Source organism: Chlorocebus sabaeus, chromosome 12 (genome assembly GCF_047675955.1).
Source record: "Chlorocebus sabaeus isolate Y175 chromosome 12, mChlSab1.0.hap1, whole genome shotgun sequence".
NCBI lineage: Eukaryota > Metazoa > Chordata > Mammalia > Primates > Cercopithecidae > Chlorocebus > Chlorocebus sabaeus.
In genome coordinates this window covers 42140491-42162488 of record NC_132915.1, presented here as the reverse complement: position 1 = coordinate 42162488, position 21998 = coordinate 42140491, and the positions used below count along the sequence as shown (strand labels likewise).

The window sequence follows — 21998 nt, the reverse complement described above, 5'->3', positions numbered from 1 at the left end:
GTTTTTTGGATGATTAAAACATTTAAATATTTGTTTAGAAAACTTCAACATAGTTACAAAGGTCACGGGCATCCATGATTAATTTATTGAGAAGACACTATGAAATCATAAAAATCTGTGTAATTGTTGAACTGTATCTGATAGGAAGAAAACAAACTTTTAAAAATATTTATTTATCTTATACTAGTATAATCTTTTCACTTTCTTTCTATTCTTGTTCCAAAAATATTTTTGTCATTTTTAATTTTACTGCATATTTTCATTCCTCAGTAATCAACAGTGTGCTTTCTTGTTTGTGACTATTCCAAAAGCACAGCATCCCTTAATGATCCCATAATACAAAAAACACATGGAGACTATTTGGATCTCAAGAAGAGAATTGTAAGAAAAAAATAGAGTAAGTGTGCAAAAATACAAGACAACTTTCATTGTATCACTTCCCTAACATAACAACTACAAGTGGTCATGTTGCCTTTCAAACCATATTCAAACTTCTTAGCTTGGCATTCAGTACTCTTTATTAATTAGGCTTATTTTACCTTTTCAATCTTGTTTTTATTAACTCCAACATAACCATCACAACTGTCTCAATCTCACCGTGGTTTCCTAGACAATCCATGCTTATCACTACCTTATTACCACCACCTACAGCTATCCTATTTCTCTAATCACTTCCTTGAAGGAAGATTTTTCTAGAAGGAATTTCTCAAAGAAATTTCTAGATCATTAATTAATTTATTATTAATACATTTTTAATTTGTTCCTCCAATACTGACCTCTTACACTCAGCTAAACTTTAAAGATGGAATGAACTGGACTTGGTTCTAGCCATGAAAGAACTGATAGTCTAGTAAGATATATACAGTAATCAGTGGTGTGACCTGAAGGATAACAAGTTAAAGTTAACTACAAGAAGTATAGGAAATAGGAGTGGGACAGGAAGAAAGACCCAGGCAAAAGCAACATCATCTATAAATGTTAAGGGGCAAAAGTGCATAGGGCAAGTCTGAGAAACTGAGATGGGGCTTAGGTTGTAAATTGAGAAGCAATTGACCAGCTTCCCCAGCATAGCATTAAATGACTAGGTTATAATTTATTTCATATCAAAATCATTTGTTTTTACAGACCATGGGACCTCTGAGATTAAACAAGAGTTTTCCATACCATGGAGGTTAAATTCCTTTAGTAGCAACCTCATACTTTACTTAATTGATTGATAAGTAAGTAACCTGAAATACATATCTTCCACATCATCTGTATTACTGCTGGGGCTTATCACAAGAATGGAATATAGCTGATGTCTAAAAATATATCTTTAGTTACTTCATGCCTGTCACACAAACACTTCTGGAAGCAGAGATGGGGAGTAATATCCAAAGTGTGGACATTTACGTAGCTAAATGGTGTGCAGCTGAGTTTCCATCTGTCTCAATTGCTCAACAAGGAGTGAGGATTTGGAAATGTGTATATTTACTATAGATTTGCATCATCGGTGTTTAATTGTAGCAAACAAGATTTTTGGCTGAGGCAAAAGTAATTTCATGTGTAAGGTCACAGAGATGGCAAATGATTCTTGTTAGATTCATTTCCAAGTGTATGAACCGATCTGACATTCTCAGCATATACTTAACTTATTTTATTTGTTCTCAGAAGAGTTAATACACTTGAGTAGTTCCAAGTTTTGTTTACAAAAGGACATTGGGGAATTTACATGTAGAGGGTACGTTTTTCAAGTTACTTGATCTTGTTGACACAAAATCAACTTGATGTTAAAAAAAAAAAAAAAAAGTAACAGAATTGGGTGAAATCCAAATAGAATCCATTTGTCTTAAGACCGAAAGCAAACAAAAGTGACCCAACATTTAATGTTATGAAATTACTGAGCATTCTCAGTAATGATGTTTGGACTTTTGGAATTAAAGTATACATGGAAATACATTTTCTCTATTTATATTGGCTGCTGCATGGCACCCAGAACAACCAGTTTAGGAAGTGGGAAAGCTGCCTTTGTTTTTGTCCACTGTGAATCACTCAGTCTCTGTATCTCCATTTTAAACTCAACAATGTGGACATTTGATATTGCTCCTAGGAGGCTTAATTAATGGTTAATGGTTTTGACTCTAACAATAATCATTTCAACAGACTTGTTTATTAATGCCAATAACAAGTTTGTGCTATAATTATTTAAAAGCCTCTAACACAGAAAGCGGCATCCATTTTTTGAATTAAGCCTCATTATTTATTTATTGACTACTAATGACCATATTTTGAGCTCATTTTATTTATTAATTAAATCAAAATGTTTGAGCAGTTCCATTTTGTGCAGGCACCACTCTTCAAAGCATGGTGGTTTTCCATCTTTGGTACTAAGTAAAGCTACCATTCGCTAAAGAGATTTCTTTGTACTATGACTAGATGGGATACCGTTTGAAGCAGCTTTTCATTGTCTTTAGCGTAATGCACAATGTTCATTAAGATCTTCTCAAAATTTTTGAACATACCATGTATGAATCCCCATTAAGATTTCAACTTCGAGTGGAAATAGTCAATTGCTTCACTGAATATGTTTTCCACCTTTTACAAAATTAGTCTCTTATAATCCCACTTGTATATGTAAACTGTGACATTGTTGGAAAGGAGGGCAATAAGAAAAGATAACACGGCTGTTGAGTAACCAAACAAGTCCAAAAAATGCCTGGCAAATTAGGAAAGACAGGACATGCATCAGTCTAATTCTATAAGGTTAAGTCATGGACAACAAATAGAAGTACACTGATAAGTATCAACTTCATTAAGTGATAACCTAAATCATATCAAAACAGACAGATATCTAAGAAAATAGTTGTTGTATATTAAACATATTGGTATAGAAAAATCTAGATTTCATTTCCCTGTGGTGTAAGATTACCCTGAAGCAGAATGCATATTGGTAAGACGGAATGGAAACTTTATTTTATAATTTCTCAGACTACTGAAGGATGATAATTGGAGGGAGGGGGATGAGACAGAGTAGGGGAAATTTCAAGATCTACTTCTAAATCCTTATAAGTTTGACCCATACTAAGGTAACATGCAATATGGGTTAATCAGCATGAGCCCAGTGACTACTAAAATAGTCCTTGCCATATTCTAGTTCATTTTTCCCCACGGACAAAAACACATATATAGAGAAGACCATAAATCTCTTAGTTATTCTAAGTTTCTTCTCGCATAATTATACTGGCATCTTTAAACTAATTTTTAGAAACTTCCAAATAAGGAATAATTGGAACTAGTACTACATTACAAAGCAAACACAAAAGCAAATTTAAAAAGAAGCACAAATATAAATGGTAAAATTCTGTTTCATTTCTCAGGGTTGTCAGGGTCAGGATTCCTGAAAAACACGAATCATAGCCAGATTCAAGAAAAAACAAGTGGATATTTTTCAATAGTCAATTTAATATGTGGATTTCACTACTAAATAAAATCTCCAAAAAGAGTTTGTATGAGTTTTAAAAAATTAAATCCGATGTACTTTATGGTAACAGTGATAGCATAGTTTGATTCTTTACTTCCTTGACCAAGCAACTGTAACATCAGGGAGAAGGCCATTATTAATAGACACATTTATTGGACAAATACTCTATCCTAGCAAATATATGCTGCAAATGTTGTATTTAAATGTATGCTGCAAATGTTACATTCATTATTTAATCATTGTACCCTCATAACTTCAGGACTGAGGAAAAAAGATGGCACACATCAAAGTGCTTTGTACACTATGCAAAATATGTGCAATGCAAAATAAAGTCTCACAGGAGAAATCTTTTTTTTTTAGACAAAAGTGCTAAGAAATTATTTCTTTTTCCTGTGTCTTTCATTCTCATTTTCCTCTACTAACAAAACTGGTTCTCAGAATTCTTGCTTCCATACAGCTTTTGCAAGGCAATTGTTGTGTTACTTCATCTAACATTCAAAATATACTTACTAAATACGACATATGGTCCCAAACCTCCCAGCTACTATTTTATATTTTCATATGGATCAGAAGCTCTGGTTGAAAAGATGACTTTGTGAGAACTGAATTTCTGGCATTAAGCCAATAATAGAAAGGTGAGAAATTAATAGCATGTTCTTCTAATCAACCCTCCTATGCTTCAGGCAGACCCACTTGTATTATCTAAGTGAATGCTGGCCTCAGGTATGTTTCTGATTTATAGGAGGTGACCACTTGCAGAGCCTGTTGAAAAATATTCCTAGGATGGGTCTGAAGTCAGCAGGAAAAAAGTGACATAAGTCATTAATTGTTTCATTAATTGTGTGACAACAATGTACACAGGATGGAAGAAGGACATTTATACCCCACAACTGTTCTTTTGGAGAAGGAGAATGCTCACTGAAGTATTTTGAGGAAGAGTGATATCATGTGCAAAATTCTTAAAGTTGAAAAATGTTTAAGAAAACTGTGTGTGTGTTTGTGTGTGTCTGTGTCTGTGTGCATAAAAAGAAGGGAGGAGGGCAGGAGAGAGAGAGAGGAGAGAGGAGGGAGGGGGAGAGTGAGAAGGGGAAATGTAAAATGTTTACATTTGGGGGAATCTGGATAAGGGATACATCGTGATTTTTGGTACTCTTTTGCAATTTTTACATAAAATCTGGAATTATTTCAAAACAGAAAATTTAAAATGTCTGCCACATAGTAGGAAATCCTTCTCTGGATGATATAAATAAAAAATACTGAGATTAAACCAGCAATATTGTATGTACTGTAGCTTCTTGCAAGGTGGTGAAACGGATGCCTTTGGGAAAATGTGTATTTAAAAAGTTCATGTAGAGACAAAAAATTCTAGGGGGAAACCCACACAGCTTCTGGTTTGGTTGCAACATTAGAATATGTGGTAGCCATTTTTCGTATTTTGGATCTGTTTTCAAATCACAAAGAGAAAAACAGGTTGATTCCTTGAAATTCATTCTAATTTTAGAATCCTATAATGAACACTCAAGAAACCTAATCTTCCTCATTCCATTCATCCATCTTACCTATGTGAACACTACTGATGTGATGCTCACTATAAGCTTGCTAACAACTGCTTCAAACACCGCAGGTACAATGTGCCCAAGTCACATTTCAATCAAAAGTTGCCAAGTCTATACTGAGGGCTGTGCCAAGGATAGTCAAGGAATTAATGCCCTAGTGATTAATGCTACTTAGGTAATAAATCAGGCTACCAAATTAAATGTCTATTTATTTTCAGTTAAAACCACACAAACTTTACTGTTTGTCAATATGTGTAATATACAATGCTACAAATAATGTTTTGTTGTTGCTGTTGTAAGTTCTTCTGATCCTAAAACTTCAAAACCTCATTTAGAATAGTAAAAGAAGATGCCAAAAACTAACATGTGCATATTCTTTGTGGACATAGGGATGAAAAAAAAATACTACCTTTCATTTCTATATCCTGCTAGCAGCTCTGAGAACAACGGTTCCTGAGAGTGACAATGTCTGAGGAAAGAGCAGGTCCTGCAACCAATGAGAAATTCTCCTGCAGCGTTTCAAAGCAGGCAGTAAATTCTTTTCTTTTCTTTTCTCTCTCCTTCCTTTTCTTTTCTTCTTTACTGTCTTTTTTCTTTTTAGTGAATTGTTACAGTAATAGGGGAAAGATATTTTAGTCTTTCTGTAACCAGGAACGTAAGTTCCAGATGACTGAGTTTAGCTGGTGAGATGCAGAGGAGGCATTGAATTTCTATGATCCACTACAGAAAAAGCAAATGTTGCTAGTGTAGTCTAAACACAAAAATTAGAAGCAGAATGAAGTAATACTTTCATTCAGAAATTAAATAAATGTGTAGTCCCTAAATAATTGGCCAGGCATTAAGGACATACAAGCATTGATTAGTCACAGTTCTGCCCTAAGGTGATTATGGTACAGGAGAAAAAGATAGTGAGCAATATTATTAACCAAGATAAGAGAGAGAGCGTAAAATTTGGCACAATAGGAAAATGACAGATGAAGTCATGTATAGAGAATTTTGTCCACAGACTTTCACTCTTTGGAAATCTTTAGCCCCAGAGACTTATAAATATTTTTTTAAAATAACATGACTTAACCACAGAAAGATTTTTGTCAATGCATAAAATTTACTTTATCGTAAGTCACTAAGTTTTACAATGTGACTAAAATCACAAATCTAAGTGATAAAATTAAGCCACTTGGTGGCTTCTCATGGATTATTATTTATTTGCAATATAATTTTATCACCCATTAAAAAATTGTATAAGACTAAAGTATGGTCTCAGATTCTTGTCCATGGTTCCTGCATAATCCTAAAAAGGGCTTTATCTGTAGTCCTAATTTATTTGTAATCTTTTCTGCTCTCTGGGCAAGGACTACTCTTTTTTTCTAAAAACCTATATGAACACCTATCTGAGTCCTGTTTTATTCACCTGTTTCTGGTAAGAAGCCTCAGGCTCCCATATGCCCTATGAAGAAACTGTAGAATGGTTTGTAAATATTTCTTAAAGTCGTTGTCAACTCCCTTGCCTTCCAATAGACCTGTCCATACAGCATTAGCCAATATGACTAAAATCATAAAGAGCCAGTTGGGTTATTAATTCACCTGATTCTATAGAGAGAGGACACTCCAAACCTTAAATGGCCAATTCTTACTTGGGCACTAATCACTCCAGGTGCTGCATCTGTGCAAGGGCACTCAATACCAAATTTAGGGACTCCGATGTAGCATGTTCAGGAAAACAAGTTATTTGTATATTGTCATTCACCCTTCTATGAAATAAGATAAAAGGAAGAAAGAGAAAGGGTAGAAAAAATCTAGACTCATCTTTTCCTGAGGCAAAGAGATAAACCACTAATCAAATAGGAAGAGCAAAAACACTAATGCTTAATAAGTAGTTACTATTTAGCAGACAGAATCTCAGCTACTTTACATATATCATCTCATTATTTAAATTAAGTGCTTAAAATCACATTGCTAGAACAACACAGAGCTGGCCGGGCGCCTGTAGTCCCAGCTACTCGGGAGACTGAGGCAGGAGAATGGCATAAACCCGGGAGGCGGAGCTTGCAGTGAGCTGAGATCCGGCAACTGCACTCCAGCCTGGGCGACAGAGAGAGACTCCGTCTCAAAAAAAAAAAAAAAAGAAAGAAAAAGAAAAATACAGAGCTGTGATTCCTTGAATTATACTCTACCTTATTCCAAAGCCCCAATTTTTTATTTTTATTGTATCTATTTATCTATCAATAATTTTTCTTTTCTTTTCTTTTTTTTGGGGGGGGGGAGTGGATGGGGAAGGCAGGATCTCACCCTCACTCTGCTGTCATCCAGCCTGGAATGCAATGGTGCAATCATGGCTCACTGTGATCTTGGCTCCCTGGCTCCAGAGATCCTCCTGCCTCTGCCTCCTGAGAAGCTGGGAGTAAGGCAAATGCCACTGCACCCAGCTAATTTAAAAAAAAAATTATAGATATAGGGTCTTGCTTTGTTGCCCGGCCTGGTCTTGAAATCCTGACCTCAAAATAGTTTTTCTTACCTAAGCATAATATGTACTTAGTGTAGAGAAGCTGGAAAAAATAAAGGAGCTTAAGAAAAAGAAAGTAACCTATAACCCTAACCTTATCATTCAATGATATCACTGTTAACATTACAGGGTATTTCATTTGAGCTTTTTGTTCTATGCTTTATACATCCATAACCATTCTCTCTGTTCCATAAATAATTTTTACAACATAATTTTAATAGCTACAAAAATTTCTATCATATTCACATAAATAACATATTTGCCATTATTGGCCATTTAGGTCATTCCGGTTTTCTTAATTATACATTTTACCAAATGTATACACTAACTACATTTTTGTACCAGTTCATTATCATTTCTGTAGGATAAATTTCTACATTGTTACTGGCACCAGAATTGCGAAATTAAGGAGTATATTTTTTATTTTTCTTTTTTAAAAATGTGGTGTCAGTTTACCTTTAAAGGTGCTTTTCAACGTACACTTCTAGCAGTAGTGCAGAAGAGTGCTTGTTTTTCTCCATCCTTGCCAATGCAAGGTATCGTCATTCTTTTCTCATTTTGCAACAAACGCATGAAAGTCTTTTATTTTAGTCATATACATACAAACCTATAAGAAACACATTGAGCTTTTCTTTTCTTTCTTTCTCTCTTTCCTTCCTTCCTTCCTTCTTCCTTCCTTCCCTCCTTCCTTCCTTCCTTCCCTCCTTCCTTCCTCCTTCCTCCTCCCACCCTCCCTCCCTCCTTCCTCCTCCCACCCTCCCTCCCTCTCTCCCTTTCTCCCTCTCTTTCTCTCTTTCTTTCTCTCTCTCTTTCTCTCTTTCTCTCTCTCTTTCTCACTTTCTCTCTTTCTGTCTCTCTCTTTCTTTCTCTCTTTCCTTCCTTTCTTTCTTTCTTTCTTTCTTTCTTTCTTTCTTTCTTTCTTTCTTTCTTTCTTTCTTTCTCTCTCTCTCTCTCTCTCTCTCTCTCTCTCTCTCTCTCTCTCTTTCTTTCTTTCTTTCTTTCTCTTTCTTTCTCCTCTTAGTTTTGCTCTGTCACCAAGGCTGGAAAGCATTGGCGCCATGTTGGGTCACTGCAGCCTCTGCCTCCTGGGTTCATGCAATTCTCCTGCTTCAGCCTCCTGAGTAGCTTAGATTACAGGCACCCGCCACCACACCCAGCTAATTTTTGCATTTTTAGTAGAGATGGGATTTTACCATGTTGGCCAGGCTGGTCTCGAATTCCTCACTTCTAGTGACCTACCTGCCTCAACCCCCAGAGTGCTGGGATTACAGGCATAAGCCACTACCCCTGGCTGAGCTTTCTATGTTTTTAATACCCAACAAAGCTTCCATCGTGAATTATGAACTATGACTTTCAGGCACACATGCTGAAGCATTTTTTGTCCCATGGTGAATGATTATGGAATTGTCTTTTGAGGAACAACTGGAATGCCAATTAACAAATATACTGAATAGAAGTATCTGAAAATGAAATGGTGTGCCTTAGGAGCCAGAGAAGTGCTCATTGCTGAAGAAGTTCAACCAAAAGTTGATGATCAACTGGCTAGGATGACAGTAGAGAATTTGTCTGGATAACCTCTAAAGTTTCTTTCCATGCTATGGTCCTGTGATGCTTTTGTCTGTTTCTGGAGATTACTGATTCTGTCTCTTTGCCTCATCAGCTGCAACTTTTTATACTAATAGACTAACTCTCTCTGAATTGTGTCTTTTGCCAACAATATATTCAAAGTCACAGCATTTTAAGTTGTGCTTTGAAGCCGTGTGTGTGTGTGTGTGTGTGTGTGTGTGTGTGTGTGTGTATAAAATCAATAGCAGAGTATTTGCTGAACCTAGTAAAATGGCTGCATCATGAACTTCTCAGAATCTCAATTTTAAAAATTAAACATACACAATTATATGTCTACAATTACAGCTAAGTTATAGATAAAACCAGATATGGTTGTATGCATTTAGAACATTTCCAGGAAGGTACACAAGACATCACAGAATCATCTCTACGGAATGGGAATTGGAAAGAGGAATGTCAAGAACTTTTATCTTCTACTTTAAATACTTTTGTACTCTTTGCCTATTTTAGTAATAGTATGTATCATTTTAATAATGTGCCTATTTTAGTAATAGTATCTATCATTTTAATAATGAGCTGTAATAGTTCACTGTTACAGATGCTTGTGTTAAAACCTTTTTATGAAATTACTAAGGTGGGCATAAACATAGCAATTTTATTCTGCTCACCAAAAATAGAGAAAAATCTGAACCTGCCAAATGAAATGATAGGTCTAATTGTAACAGTAGACAAGTAAATTCTTACCTCACTCTTGCCCTGATTCTATGTTTTCCTAGTCATTTAACTTTCCATGGTGTGGGCCAGCAAAGAGAGGTGACATTAGTTAGTTATATATTATAGTTCTAGTTTACACATCACTCTCTCATAAGAGCCTATTTGAGAGATGTTATGTCTTTACTTGAGGAATCAAATATTCTGATGATGTCTGATCTCTAAGAACAGAATCTGTTTTGTTATCATGAGCATCCCAGATGAGCAAATCTAAGAAGATTTTTATCATGAGTAAATCTAAGATGATTTTGAGCCATAAAGACTTAAGGCTCAAGGTTTTATACACACACACACACACACACACACACACACACACACACACACATATCTCATATATATACATGTTAGCCATTTAGTCCAATTTTTAGAGGGTTCATTAATATTATTACCAGAAAAAGAATCACTGAATTACATTAAAAAATGATGTATAATTTAAGTACAGTCCAGTTTGAAGGCTTTTAATTTTTTTTTATATTGAGGAATGCAGTGTTCTGATTAAGTCAGATCTCTGTAAACAGAATCTGCTTTAGAAAACAGCTATTAAATGTTTGAATAATCACTTATAAAAATGAAGTAATTACCTTTTCTATATAATTAGTAACCAGTTTGGGTTTGTATAGGAGAAGTGACAGAATAATATAAAATCTGACTAGATAAGGATTTCTTAAGCTCTGTCAGTAATTTGTTTATATTATCTAACACTCCGTAGTGTCTACCTCATAAGTGGGCGAGGCATGAGAATGAAATGACATAATACTTGAAAAGTGTTTGAAATACTATGTGTCATATTGTAATCATCTAATAAACACCAGGCAATATAAAAAATATTATGTAAAATAAGAAAAATGATATCCAAATATACCAACATTAAGTCTGTATATAAAATGCAAATATATGCAGGCAAAGACATGAAAAAAGATCTGAGACAGGTGGAGCAAGATGGCTGAATAGATCCCTCCAGCAATTGTCACCCCCAGAGAAACATCAAATTGAACAACTATCTAAACAAGAAAGTACCTTCATAGAAACCAAGTATCAGGTGAATGATCAGAGGTCACAGTACCCAGTTTTAATATCGTATCAAGGAAGAAGGCACTGAAGAGGGTAGAAAAGACTCTTGTATTGCTTACACAGCCTCTCCCCCATCGCCTAGCAGTGCAGCACTGCAGAGAGAGAATATCTGTGTGCTTGAGGGAGGGAGAATACAGTGATTATGGGACTTTGCATTGGAACTCAGTGCTAACTGTCACAGTGCAAAGTCATACAGGGCAGAATTTAGCTAGCTCCCACACTGGAAGCATTCAGACTGGATGTAGCTAGAGGGGAATTTTCTATGCCAGCAGTCAGAATTTGAGTTCTGGCTAGCATCAACACTGCAGGCCAAAGTGCTCTGGGGTCATAAATAAACTTGAAAGGTAACCTAGGCCTTTCAAGAAGTAAAGTTCCCAGGCAAGTTCTGGTGCTGTGCTGGGCTCAGAGCCAGTAGACTTAGGATGTACAGGACCTAGTGAGACATCAGCTGGGGCAGCCAAGGGAATGCTTGTGTCACCCCCTCCCCCAGCCCCAGACAGTGCAGCTCACAGTTTTGGCAGAGACACCTTCTGTTTGAAAAGAGGATACAGTAAAGAGGACTTTGTCTTGTAACTTAAATACTAGCTCAGCCACAGTAAAATAAAACACCAAGCAGAGTCCTGAAGCCCCCATGCCAGGCCCTAGCTCCCGGACAACAGACGTTTCTAGACACACCCTGGGCCAGAAGGGAACCCACTGCCCTTAAGGGAGATAACCAGGCCTGGCAAGATTTGCCATAAGCTGAATAAGAGCCTTTGGGCCTTGAGTAAACGTGAGTGGTAGCCAGGCAGTACTTGCCATGGGCCTAGGGCAGTGGTGGCCATGAGGAGAAACTCCTGCTTGAGGAAGTAAGAGAGGAGAGTAAAAAAGACTTTGTCTCAGAATTTGGTTATCAGCTCAGCCACAGTAAAATAAAGTACCAAGTAGATTCTAGATTCCTAAAGTTCCCGACTCCAGACCCTTGCTCCTGGACAGCATTTCTACACCCTCTCCCTGGGCCAGAAGGGAACTCACCACCTTGAAGGGAAAAACACACGTTTAGAATGATTCACCACCTGCTGACTAAAGAGCCCTTGGGCCTTAAATAAACATCAGTAGTGACCAGGCAATAGTTGTCACAGGCCTTGGGTGAGACCAAGTACTGTGGTGGCTTCAGGTCTGACTCAGCACAGTCGTAGTAGTGGTGGCCACAGAGGTACTTGTGTCACCCCTCCCCCAACTCTAGGAAGCTCAACACAGAGAGAAACTTCTTCATTTGGGGTAAAGTAAGAGAACAAGAGTCTCTACTTGGTAATCCAGGGAATTATCTCATCTAGTACCCCAAACCACCAAAGTGCTACCTCTGTTAGTCTGCAAGAGTCATATTATTAGTGGGCTTGGGTTCCCCCTAATGCAGATATGGCTGCAATAGGCAAATACTTAGATCTGAACACTCAATTTTCTTTCTGTACTTCTTTAAAGCCTTCCCAAGAAGGACAGGTACAAGCAAGCCCAGACTATGAAGACTACAATAAATACCTCACTTGTCAATGCCTAGACATTGATGAACACTCACAAGCATCAAGATCATTTAGGAAAACACGACCTCACCAAATGAACTAAATAAGGGCACCAGTAACCAATCCCAGAGTGACAGAGATCTGTGACCTTTCAGACAGATAACTCAATATAGCTGGTTTCAAAAACTAAACAAATCAAGATAACATAGAGAAAGATGAGTTTGTATCGTTTGTAGGGACATGGATGCAGCTGGAAACCATCATTCTCAGCAAACTATCGCAAGAACAGAAAACCAATGTTCTCACTCATAGGTGGGAAATGAACAATGAGATCACTTGGACTCGGGAAGGGGAACATCACACACCGGGGCCTATTATGGGGAGGGTGGAGCGGGGAGGGATGGCTTTGGGAGTTATACCTGATGTAAATGACAAGTTGATGGGTGCTGACGAGTTGATAGGTGCAGCACACCAACATGGCACAAATATACATATGTAACAAACCTGCACATTGTGCACATGTACCCTAGAACTTAAAGTATAATTAAAAAAAAAAAAAGAAAGATAAAAATATAACCACAAAAAAAAAAGAATTCAGAATCCTATCCAACAAATAGGATAATGAAAATGTAAAATGAAATGTAAGTGAGATTGAAATAATTTTTAAAAATCAAGTTGAAATTCTGGAGCTAAACAATTGAATTGACATACTGAAAAATGCATCTGAGTCTCTCAACAGCAGAATTGATCAAGCAGAATAAAGAATTAGTGAGCCTGAAGACATGCTAATTGAAAATATACAGTGAGGGGAGACAAAATAAAATAATAAAAAAGAATGAAGCTTGCAAAATTATTTTTTATAAAAAGCCCAAGACCTCATGGCTTCACTGCTGAATTTTACCAAACATTTTAAAAAGAATAATCCTACTCAAACTATTCCAAAAAACAGAGGAGGGAATACTTCTAAACTCATTCTATGAGACCAGTATTACCCTGATATCAAAATCAAACAAAGACATATCAAAAAAAAAGTAAGTATAGGCCAATATCACTGAAAAACATTGATGCAAAAATCCACAACAAAATAGTAGTGAACCTAATTCAACAACACATTAAGATAATCATTCATCATGGCTAAGTGGAATTTATCCCAGGGATGCAAGGACTGTTCAACATATGCAAATTCACCCAATATGATACATCATATCAACAGAATGAAGGAATAAACCATATGATAATTTCAGTTGATACTGGAAAAACATTTGACAAAATTTGGCATCTCTTTATGATAAAAACCCTCAAAAAATTGGGTATAGAAAGAATGTACCACTACACAATAAAAGACATATAAGACAGACCTACAGCTAGTATCATCCTGAATGAGGAAAAACTGAAAACCTTTCCTCTAAAGTCTGGAAATAATGAGGATGCCCACTTTCATCACTGTTTATCAGCATAGTACTGGAAGTCCTAGACAGAGCAATCAGACAAGAAAAAGAAATAAAGGGCAACCAGATTGGAAAGAAAAAAGTCAAATTATTCTTACTTTCAAATAATATAATCTTATATATGGAAAAACCTAAAGACTCCACTAAGAAATTATTAGAACTGATAAGTTGAGTAAGGTTGTAGGATAAAAAATTAACATAAAAATCAGTAGCATTTCTATATGCCAACAGCAAACAATCTGAAAAAGCAATCAAGAAAGTAATCCCATTTAAAATAACTGCAAATAAAATTAAATGCCTAGGATTTAACTAAAGACGTGAAAGATCTCTACAACAAATACTATAAAATATTGATGCAAGAAATTGAATAAGACACAAAAAGATGAAAAGATATTCCATGTTCATGGATTGGAAGATAGACATTTTTTACATGTTCATACTACTCAAAACAGTTTCCATATTCAATGCAATCCTTATCAAAATACCAATAACATTCTTCACAGAAATAGAAGAAAATCCTAAAATTTATATGGGATCAAAAAAGAACCTGAATAGCCAAAGTCATCCCAAGCAAAAAGAACAAAACTGGAGAAATACCTGACTTCAAATTATACCACAGAGTTATAGTAACCAAAACAGCATGATACTGGCATAAAAACAGACACATTGGCAATGGAATGAAATGGAGAACTGATAAACAAATTCACATACCTACAGTGAACTCATTTTTCACAAAGATGCCAAGCACATACACTGGAGAAAAGATAATCTCTTCAATAAATGGTACTGGTAAAACTACATATCCATATGCAGAAGAATGAAACTAGACCCTTATCTCTTGCCATATACAAAATCTAATCAAAGACTTATATCAAAAACATAAAAGCACTGAAAGAAGACATTAGGGAAACTATAACATTGCTCTGGACAAGGACTTCTTGAGGAATATCCCATAAGCATAGGCAACCAAAGCAAAAATGGAAAAACTGGGTCACATCAAGTTAAAAACTTCTGCACAGCAAAGGAAACAATCAACAGTGTGGAGAGACAATCCACGAAATGGGAGAAAATATTTGCAAACTACCCATCTGACAAGGAATTAATTGCCAGAATATATAAGGAGCTCAAACAACTCAGTAGGAAAAATGTCTAATAATCTTATTAATAAATGGACAAAAGATCTGAATAGACATTTCTCAAAAGACATCCAAATGACAAACAGGTATATTCAAAAGTGCTCAACATCACTGATCACCGGAGAAATGCAAATCAAAACTACAATGAGATACTATATCACCCCAGTTAAAATGACTTTTATCCAAACCACAAACAATAATTAATGACGGTGAAGATATGAACAAAAGGGAACCCTTGTACACTGTTGGTGGGAATGTAAATTAGCATAGCCACTGTGGAGAAGAGTTTGGATATTCCTCAAAAAAATAAAAACAGAACTAGTACTTAATCCAGCAATCCCACTACTAGGTATATATTCAAGAGAAAGGAAATCGATACATCAAATAGATATATTCACTCCTATGTCCATTGCAGCACTATTCACAATAGCTAAGATTTACAAGCAACCTGTGTCCATCAACAGACAAATGGATAAAGAAAATGTTGTATGGACACACAATAGAGCACTAATCAGTCACAAAAAAAGAATGAGAACCTGTCATTTCATCAACATGGATGGAACTGGAGGATTTCATGTCAAGTGAAATAAGTCAGGCACAGAAAGACAGACTTGGCATGTTCTCACTTATTTGTGGGAGCTAAAAATGAAAACATTTGAACTCAAGGAGCTAGGGAGTAGAATGATGGTTACTAGAGCTGGGGGAAGTGGAATGGTTAATGGATATATTAATATAATTAGATACAATGAATAAGATCTAATGTTTGATAGTACAACAGGGCGACTACAGTCAACAATAATTTATTGTACATTTAAAAATAACTAAAAGGGGCCTGGCACGGTGGCTCATGCCTGTAATCCCAGCACTTTGGGAGGTTGAGGGGGGCAGATCACCTGAGGTCAGGAGTTCCAGACCAGCCTGACCAACATGGAGAAAAACCGTCTCTACTAAAAATACAAAATTAGTCGGGCATGGTGGCACATGCCTTTAATCCCAGCTACTCGGGAGGCTGAGGCAGGAGAATCACTTGAACCCAGGAGGCAGCAGTTGCAGTGAGCTGAGATCGTACCATTGCACTCCAGCCTGGGCAACAAGAGGGAAACTCCATCTCAAATGATAATAATAATAATAACTAAAAGAGTATAATTGAAATGTTTGTAACACAAAGAAATGATAAATGGCTGAGCTCATGGATTAAACAAACAAACAAAATGTCAGCGGCATTTCCTCTGGAGTACAGAGTAAAATGGGGAGGAGTAAGATTAAGTGAACTTTTCTTTTTATTTATACAATTTATTACTGTGTTATTGGAAATTTTATGAGAAACATTTATTTTTTTAAGAAAGAATATTGTTAAGGGAATGCCAAAAGATCCATTGGTAGATATGTGATGAAATTACTATAAGAATGTTCATTCACAGTAAATGGGCACATTTGATAGTGCGTTGATACAGTACAATTTAGGATCCCTTTGGATCAAGCAGATAGCCAGGCTAACAGTGGTTCTTGTTTGAATGACGGGCTGGGAATCATAGTTAATTAATCTCTGTAAGCCATAGTTACTGTATCTGTAAAATGAAATAATACTATCCTAGTTATATCTCAACATCCACCACAGTGTTTAGCCCCTTTGTAAGAAAATGAATAATTCAGGTTTAATTTAGAGGTCTAAGATCGAGACCTTTGAAATGTACGCTTGAAAATATAACCTTGATTTTTTTCCTTGTGAATTCTATGAGTACAGTTTACATGAGCACAATTCAGATGGATGTGTTTTCAACAGCACACCTGGGAAGTCACCACACAGTGCTGTGCAATTGATATCATTTGAAAAGAAGAGGATAACTGAGTTCCTGTTGGAAGAACAGCAATTTGAAAGTACTGCTTAAATGAACACAAGATGGTGTCAGGATTCCAAGTTTCTAGTTCTTTCCAGTGAGTTACCTAAGGTCTAAGTTTTATCATGAACAGAATCTCTTGCGGAACTAAAATACTACCAATGAAAAGCTCTTGACACTCCTACATCATGAATATTACAGAGCTCTAAAACTTGAACTGGTCATGTCAGGAGAACCTGGAACTGCTCATGGCAGTTCTTGTGGACTGAGAAGAAGTGCTACCAGAGATCTTGGTGATAGTGGCCAAAAGGAAAGGGTATGATTGTGATTGCTGGGAAGCAGAGGGCTTTTGAATATGTTCATCCAAATCCTAAGCCAGAGACTGATTAGTGCTTGTTCCTCCTGGGAAGGCTAATGGTAAACAAAAATACAGTTTAACATGTTTAATGTTTTGAAATTCTGGAAGAAGAACAGAAGTATTCATTTATTCCTGGGTGTCCACATGAGCATGGAGGTATTCTAAAGTGTAAGAAGTGACAGCATAGGCATGGTTAAAATCTCAGGTTCTGACTTCATTCTAGCTCCTCCCCTTACTATCTTGAGCATTAGCTCAATAAACCTCAATGCTTTATAAAATTGTGGTGACAATTACATTTAGTTAAAAGATTATAGGTTCCAACGGGAAAATACATATAAAATGTTTAACTATCACAGTGGCTTACCCATAGAAAAGTCTCACCAAAGTAACCAAATACAGTAGTACACCCTAATCTATGGCTTTGCTTTAATGGTTTTAGTTACCTAAAGTCAACTGCAGTCTGAAAATATTATAGTATTTTGAGACAGAGAGAGAGAGAGAGAGAGAGAGAGATTCACATAACAATATACTGTTTTGTTCTATTTTATTCATAGTTATTATTAATCTCTTACTGTGACTGATTTATAAATTAAATTGTGTAATAGGTATGTCTTTATAGGACTAAACAGTCTTTATATAGGTTTTGGTACTATCCACAGTTTGAAGCATCCATTGGAGGTCTTGGAACATATCTCCCATCGATAAGGTGGGCTACTGTACTAGTTTAAGTTCCTCAGATTTCCTGGGCTATCTGACATTAGGCTCCACAATTCTTTAATACATGCTACTTCAATCAGCAGCATGCTTAGCACATAGCATATGTTTAATAAATATTAAATCTAAAATAAAAATCAAGATTTCCAGTTGAATTGAAGCTAGGGAAGCCTACACATATTTTCTTTGTTAGTTTGGAAACATCGTCTCTACAGAGAGTATCTAATTACATGGGAGACGCCATGATAGCATCAGTCTGGTGGAGAAAATATCTAGCCCTTCATCAGTCCCAAAGCCACATTGAACATCTAGGGCTGCTTTTGTAAGATCAACAGAACCCATGTCATTGACGTAATGCTTATTACTGCCAGCATCCTTACTGTTTTTGAATGCCTATGTAATCGTTGTTTTTCTTACATTATTTCACTGAATTCTTAAAATGCTTTAATGGAGATGCTTTCATTCCTATGTTAACAAGAAAGCTGAGTCTCAGAGTGGTTATATAACTTGTTCAATGCCACACACTAGTGAGTGAAAAAGCCATGACTAGAATGAGGACCACAGAGAGTGGGCCCAGCCTTTTTGCCAGGGAAGATAAATACATAGACTGGCAGCCCTGACATCCTATTAGGTCTTATTGATATCCTGACTTGCTTTAGACTTGCCTGAAACCCTGGCTTATCTGACTCCAAAGCCTATGAAGCTTCCACTAAACCAGAGAACCATCATTTGAGTAGTGACGAAATATTCTCCAAAAAACAACAACAAACGCGACAAATTATCAGGGACCTTAGAGACTCTCATCATGAATCCCAGTTTCAGAAATTGTGTCTCATAAAGGCTTAATAAATATTAGGTTGGTGCAAAAGTAGCTGTGGTTGCCATTAAAACCAATGGCAAAACAGCAATTGCTTTCCCACCAACCTATAAAAAAGACTAATTGCGATTCATCACATAGAAGGTAAAATGTATACTCTTACGTTATCATGGAAATAAACGTCATCAGTTTAAAAATTCTCACAAAACTTGTAATTTCTCTACAGGACAGCATGGTTGTGCATCCTAAGTGGAACGTAATTATTTTTGTCAGAAAATGATCTTCACATACATACCAGTCATTCCTTGGGACAGGGTGGGGTTCATCGGTTTTTAGAAATGTTACTGTTTTCAAGTTATACATAAATACTCTAAATTGTGTCTGAGTGTCCAGCAAAATGACAGTATTGTCTTTGATGTGCTATCAGTGAGCTACTGAGTAAGAAAATGTGTTTCAACAAGATTTATTTATTAGATTAAGTGAATATATTAACATTCCATGGGCAAAATTACAGAAGACATGGTTAGGAATAAAATGTCCTCATCTCCTTGACATCTTCATCCCTCATATTAAGTCCTTAATTTGCAGAGTCAGCAACATTCTTAATTCCTTGTACAAGGAATTTTCCTGTGGAAAATAGTTTTACCTGTTTGTCTCCACACGTATGTCTGATCTTTGTGATATGGTATCAGGCATCCCCTGACCTGGTTTGTCTTCTATCCCATTTTATCTTTTCATCTATTTTGCAAACTCATCAAGATGCCTTCCACTTTCCAGCTTCTCCATTATGTACCTAAGGGTTTTCCTTAAATTTTTGTCCAACCTAAAAAATAATAATCACTAAATGACAGAACTCTATAATAACTAAATGATAGAATGATAGAAATCATTTCCAGCATCCTGTCGGCGTGACAGAAATCTCCTAGCCTACTTTGAAGCAAATCAAAACAACTGTGAAGTTAACTTAATGAAATTATCCTCTCTTTGAGGCCCACTGTTGCAACTTTCCTCATCTTCAAGCTGGTAGAAAATGCTGTTGCTTTGTGGTCATATTCTGCAAAGGTCTTAGGGAGGGATCATTTTCTCTAACCAGCTCATCAAATTCACGGAGGTCTACAGAAGTGAAGTGACGTGCCCAAGAGCTCATGACAAGTAAATAGTGTCTTAGTCTAAATATATCCAGAATGAGTATTCTTAGACCATGTACTTGTTTCATTGTCCTATGCTCTGGCAAACATTTGCAAACAGCAGGGAAAACAACTGCAGATCTTGAGACTTGAGGGAGAAGGGTGGGAGATGGTCTTTAGCAGATCCCTGGACTTGGGGATCACCTGCTCGCAGAGATCAAAACAGTGAAAAAAGCTATTCATAAGTACATCAAGGACGAGTGGGCCATTGTTTTTCAGAACCAGCTGTGGAGAATCTGCTCAACAGTGGCCTTGGAACAGCTGCGGCTGCTGCACCAAGAAGGGAGGGTAGGAGGGCGGAGCGGTACTGGTGGAAGGGTGAGCTAGGAGGGAGGGCTGCAAGGACCCTGCCACGCCACCTCCCGGCAAACCAGGAAGTATTTTTGCAGTAAGTGCATTGGGCCGAGCCACCTTTTGAACCTACCCAAAGTGTTAACAGCACGCAGCAGGCCTTAGATGGGTGCAGTAACTGCAAACTCTCAACGGGCTGGTGCCTAAGAGGCTATGGGGCTGGCAGCTACATAGAGCCCGGCGCAGTGAGTCGGCGCTGTCCGAAAGTACACACATTGGAGCCAGCCGACTGTGCTGTCTTTGCAAGCCGTGACCGAGCAAAGTCCGTGATAAACAAGCCTCGCAGCAGCTGCCTTCGGATGAGCGCCCCCTGCGCGTTCCTCCACCCAGCGTTTCCCACGCGCCCAGCGCTCCGCTCTGCAGCCCCTGCCTTCCTATCTCCCAGCCCCACTCTCAGATCCCCCCATCTTTTGGCCCAGCCCAGGTCCCAGCCCCCGCGGCTGGCGCACCACACTCACCATCTCTTGCCTGAGGAGGTGAAGCTTGGTTTCTAGCCTCTCCAGAGCGCTAGAGTGGCTACCTCGTGGGGAGCCAGAGGTTGGGGAGGACGAAGAGGAGGACGACAAGGAGGGAGGGAAGCTGCAGCAGCTGCTGCTGCTACTGCAGCCGCCGCCGCCGCCGCCACCACCGCTCCCCCCGCAGGGGTCCCTGTCCCTTTCCCTGGGAACCGGCTCCTCCCCACGGAGCGAGCGCACTAGGCTCTCGGGTACTTTGCGCCCCAGCTTCAGCTCGATGTCTCTGAGGTCTGGCAGCGGGTTGTCTTCCATGACTTTTCGGGAACGGCGATAATGGTAATAAAACGCAGCAGATGAGAGGCAGCCTCGGCCTCGAAGGTTGCTGCGAGATCAGCAGACCTCTCCGGGCGCCAGGGTCTCTATCCTCCGCGGCTCCGGTGTACCATCCTTTCCATAACCGCCCTCGCGGTGTCAGCCCTGAAATCCGCACAGGACGCGGGGGGTCGCAGCTGCAGTTCCCTGGTCGCTGCGACTCCTCCGACACTAAGATGATCAAGATCGTTTCATTCTCTTTCTTTTTGGCCACCTCACTGCAAAGTTGAGTTCACTGATATTGCAGAGAGAGGGGGAATAAAGCAAATAGTGAAAGAAAAGAGAGGGAAATGAAACCTGTTTTAGCTTTACCAAGGGAAAATTTTCACATTATAAAACCGTCCGTTCACATCCCTGCGCCGCTCACTGACTGCCCATCTGGTCCTACGCGACACAAAATAATGATGCAGCCAGAAACGATGTCCTGGGTCGTTTCATTTTCCAGCCATATGTCTCCAAGCTTTCGGGATATCCTGGATTGTCAGAAATAATCTCTGGTCAGTGAAAGAGGAATTCAGTCTTGTGCATGAACGCATAAAAAAGAGCTAGTTAGCTTAGCAGGAGTTTAACGGCTTCCTTGATGCAGGAAAAATGTCCTTCTTCCCATTTAGGCTGTTTGATCCAAGTCATTGTGTTCCTCTTAGCCTCGGAAACTTTAAACTCCGCTGGCAGGTGGACCAAACCAGGGCCAACCCTTGTACCGTATATCACAGACAAGAAGAGCAAGAAGAATTTTCCCAACGCTGTCGCTGGTAGAAGAGTTTTAACGTCCTGCTTTAGTTAGGAGTACCAGTTGATTTTTTAGTTTTCCTGACTAAATCGCCTGGTGGCTACAACCTTTAAAAGAGGTTTTAAAATGAGAGATAGAGGAATGACTTCATATTTGGTGTCGTTCG

The 21998-nt window shown here is 37.9% G+C and overlaps 1 protein-coding gene across 1 annotated transcript in view; it reads right to left on the bottom strand.

Annotated features, from left to right (window-relative positions):
• The window catches only part of LURAP1L (leucine rich adaptor protein 1 like), a 47635-nt gene extending 25861 nt beyond the window's left edge, over positions 1-21774 (bottom strand). The window contains exon 1 of the mRNA XM_007969242.3: positions 20734-21774. Coding sequence (XP_007967433.2) covers positions 20734-21042 — 309 coding nt within the window. The 5' untranslated portion in view covers positions 21043-21774. The remainder of the gene's footprint in view (positions 1-20733) is intronic.
• Positions 21775-21998: the final 224 nt, after the last annotated feature.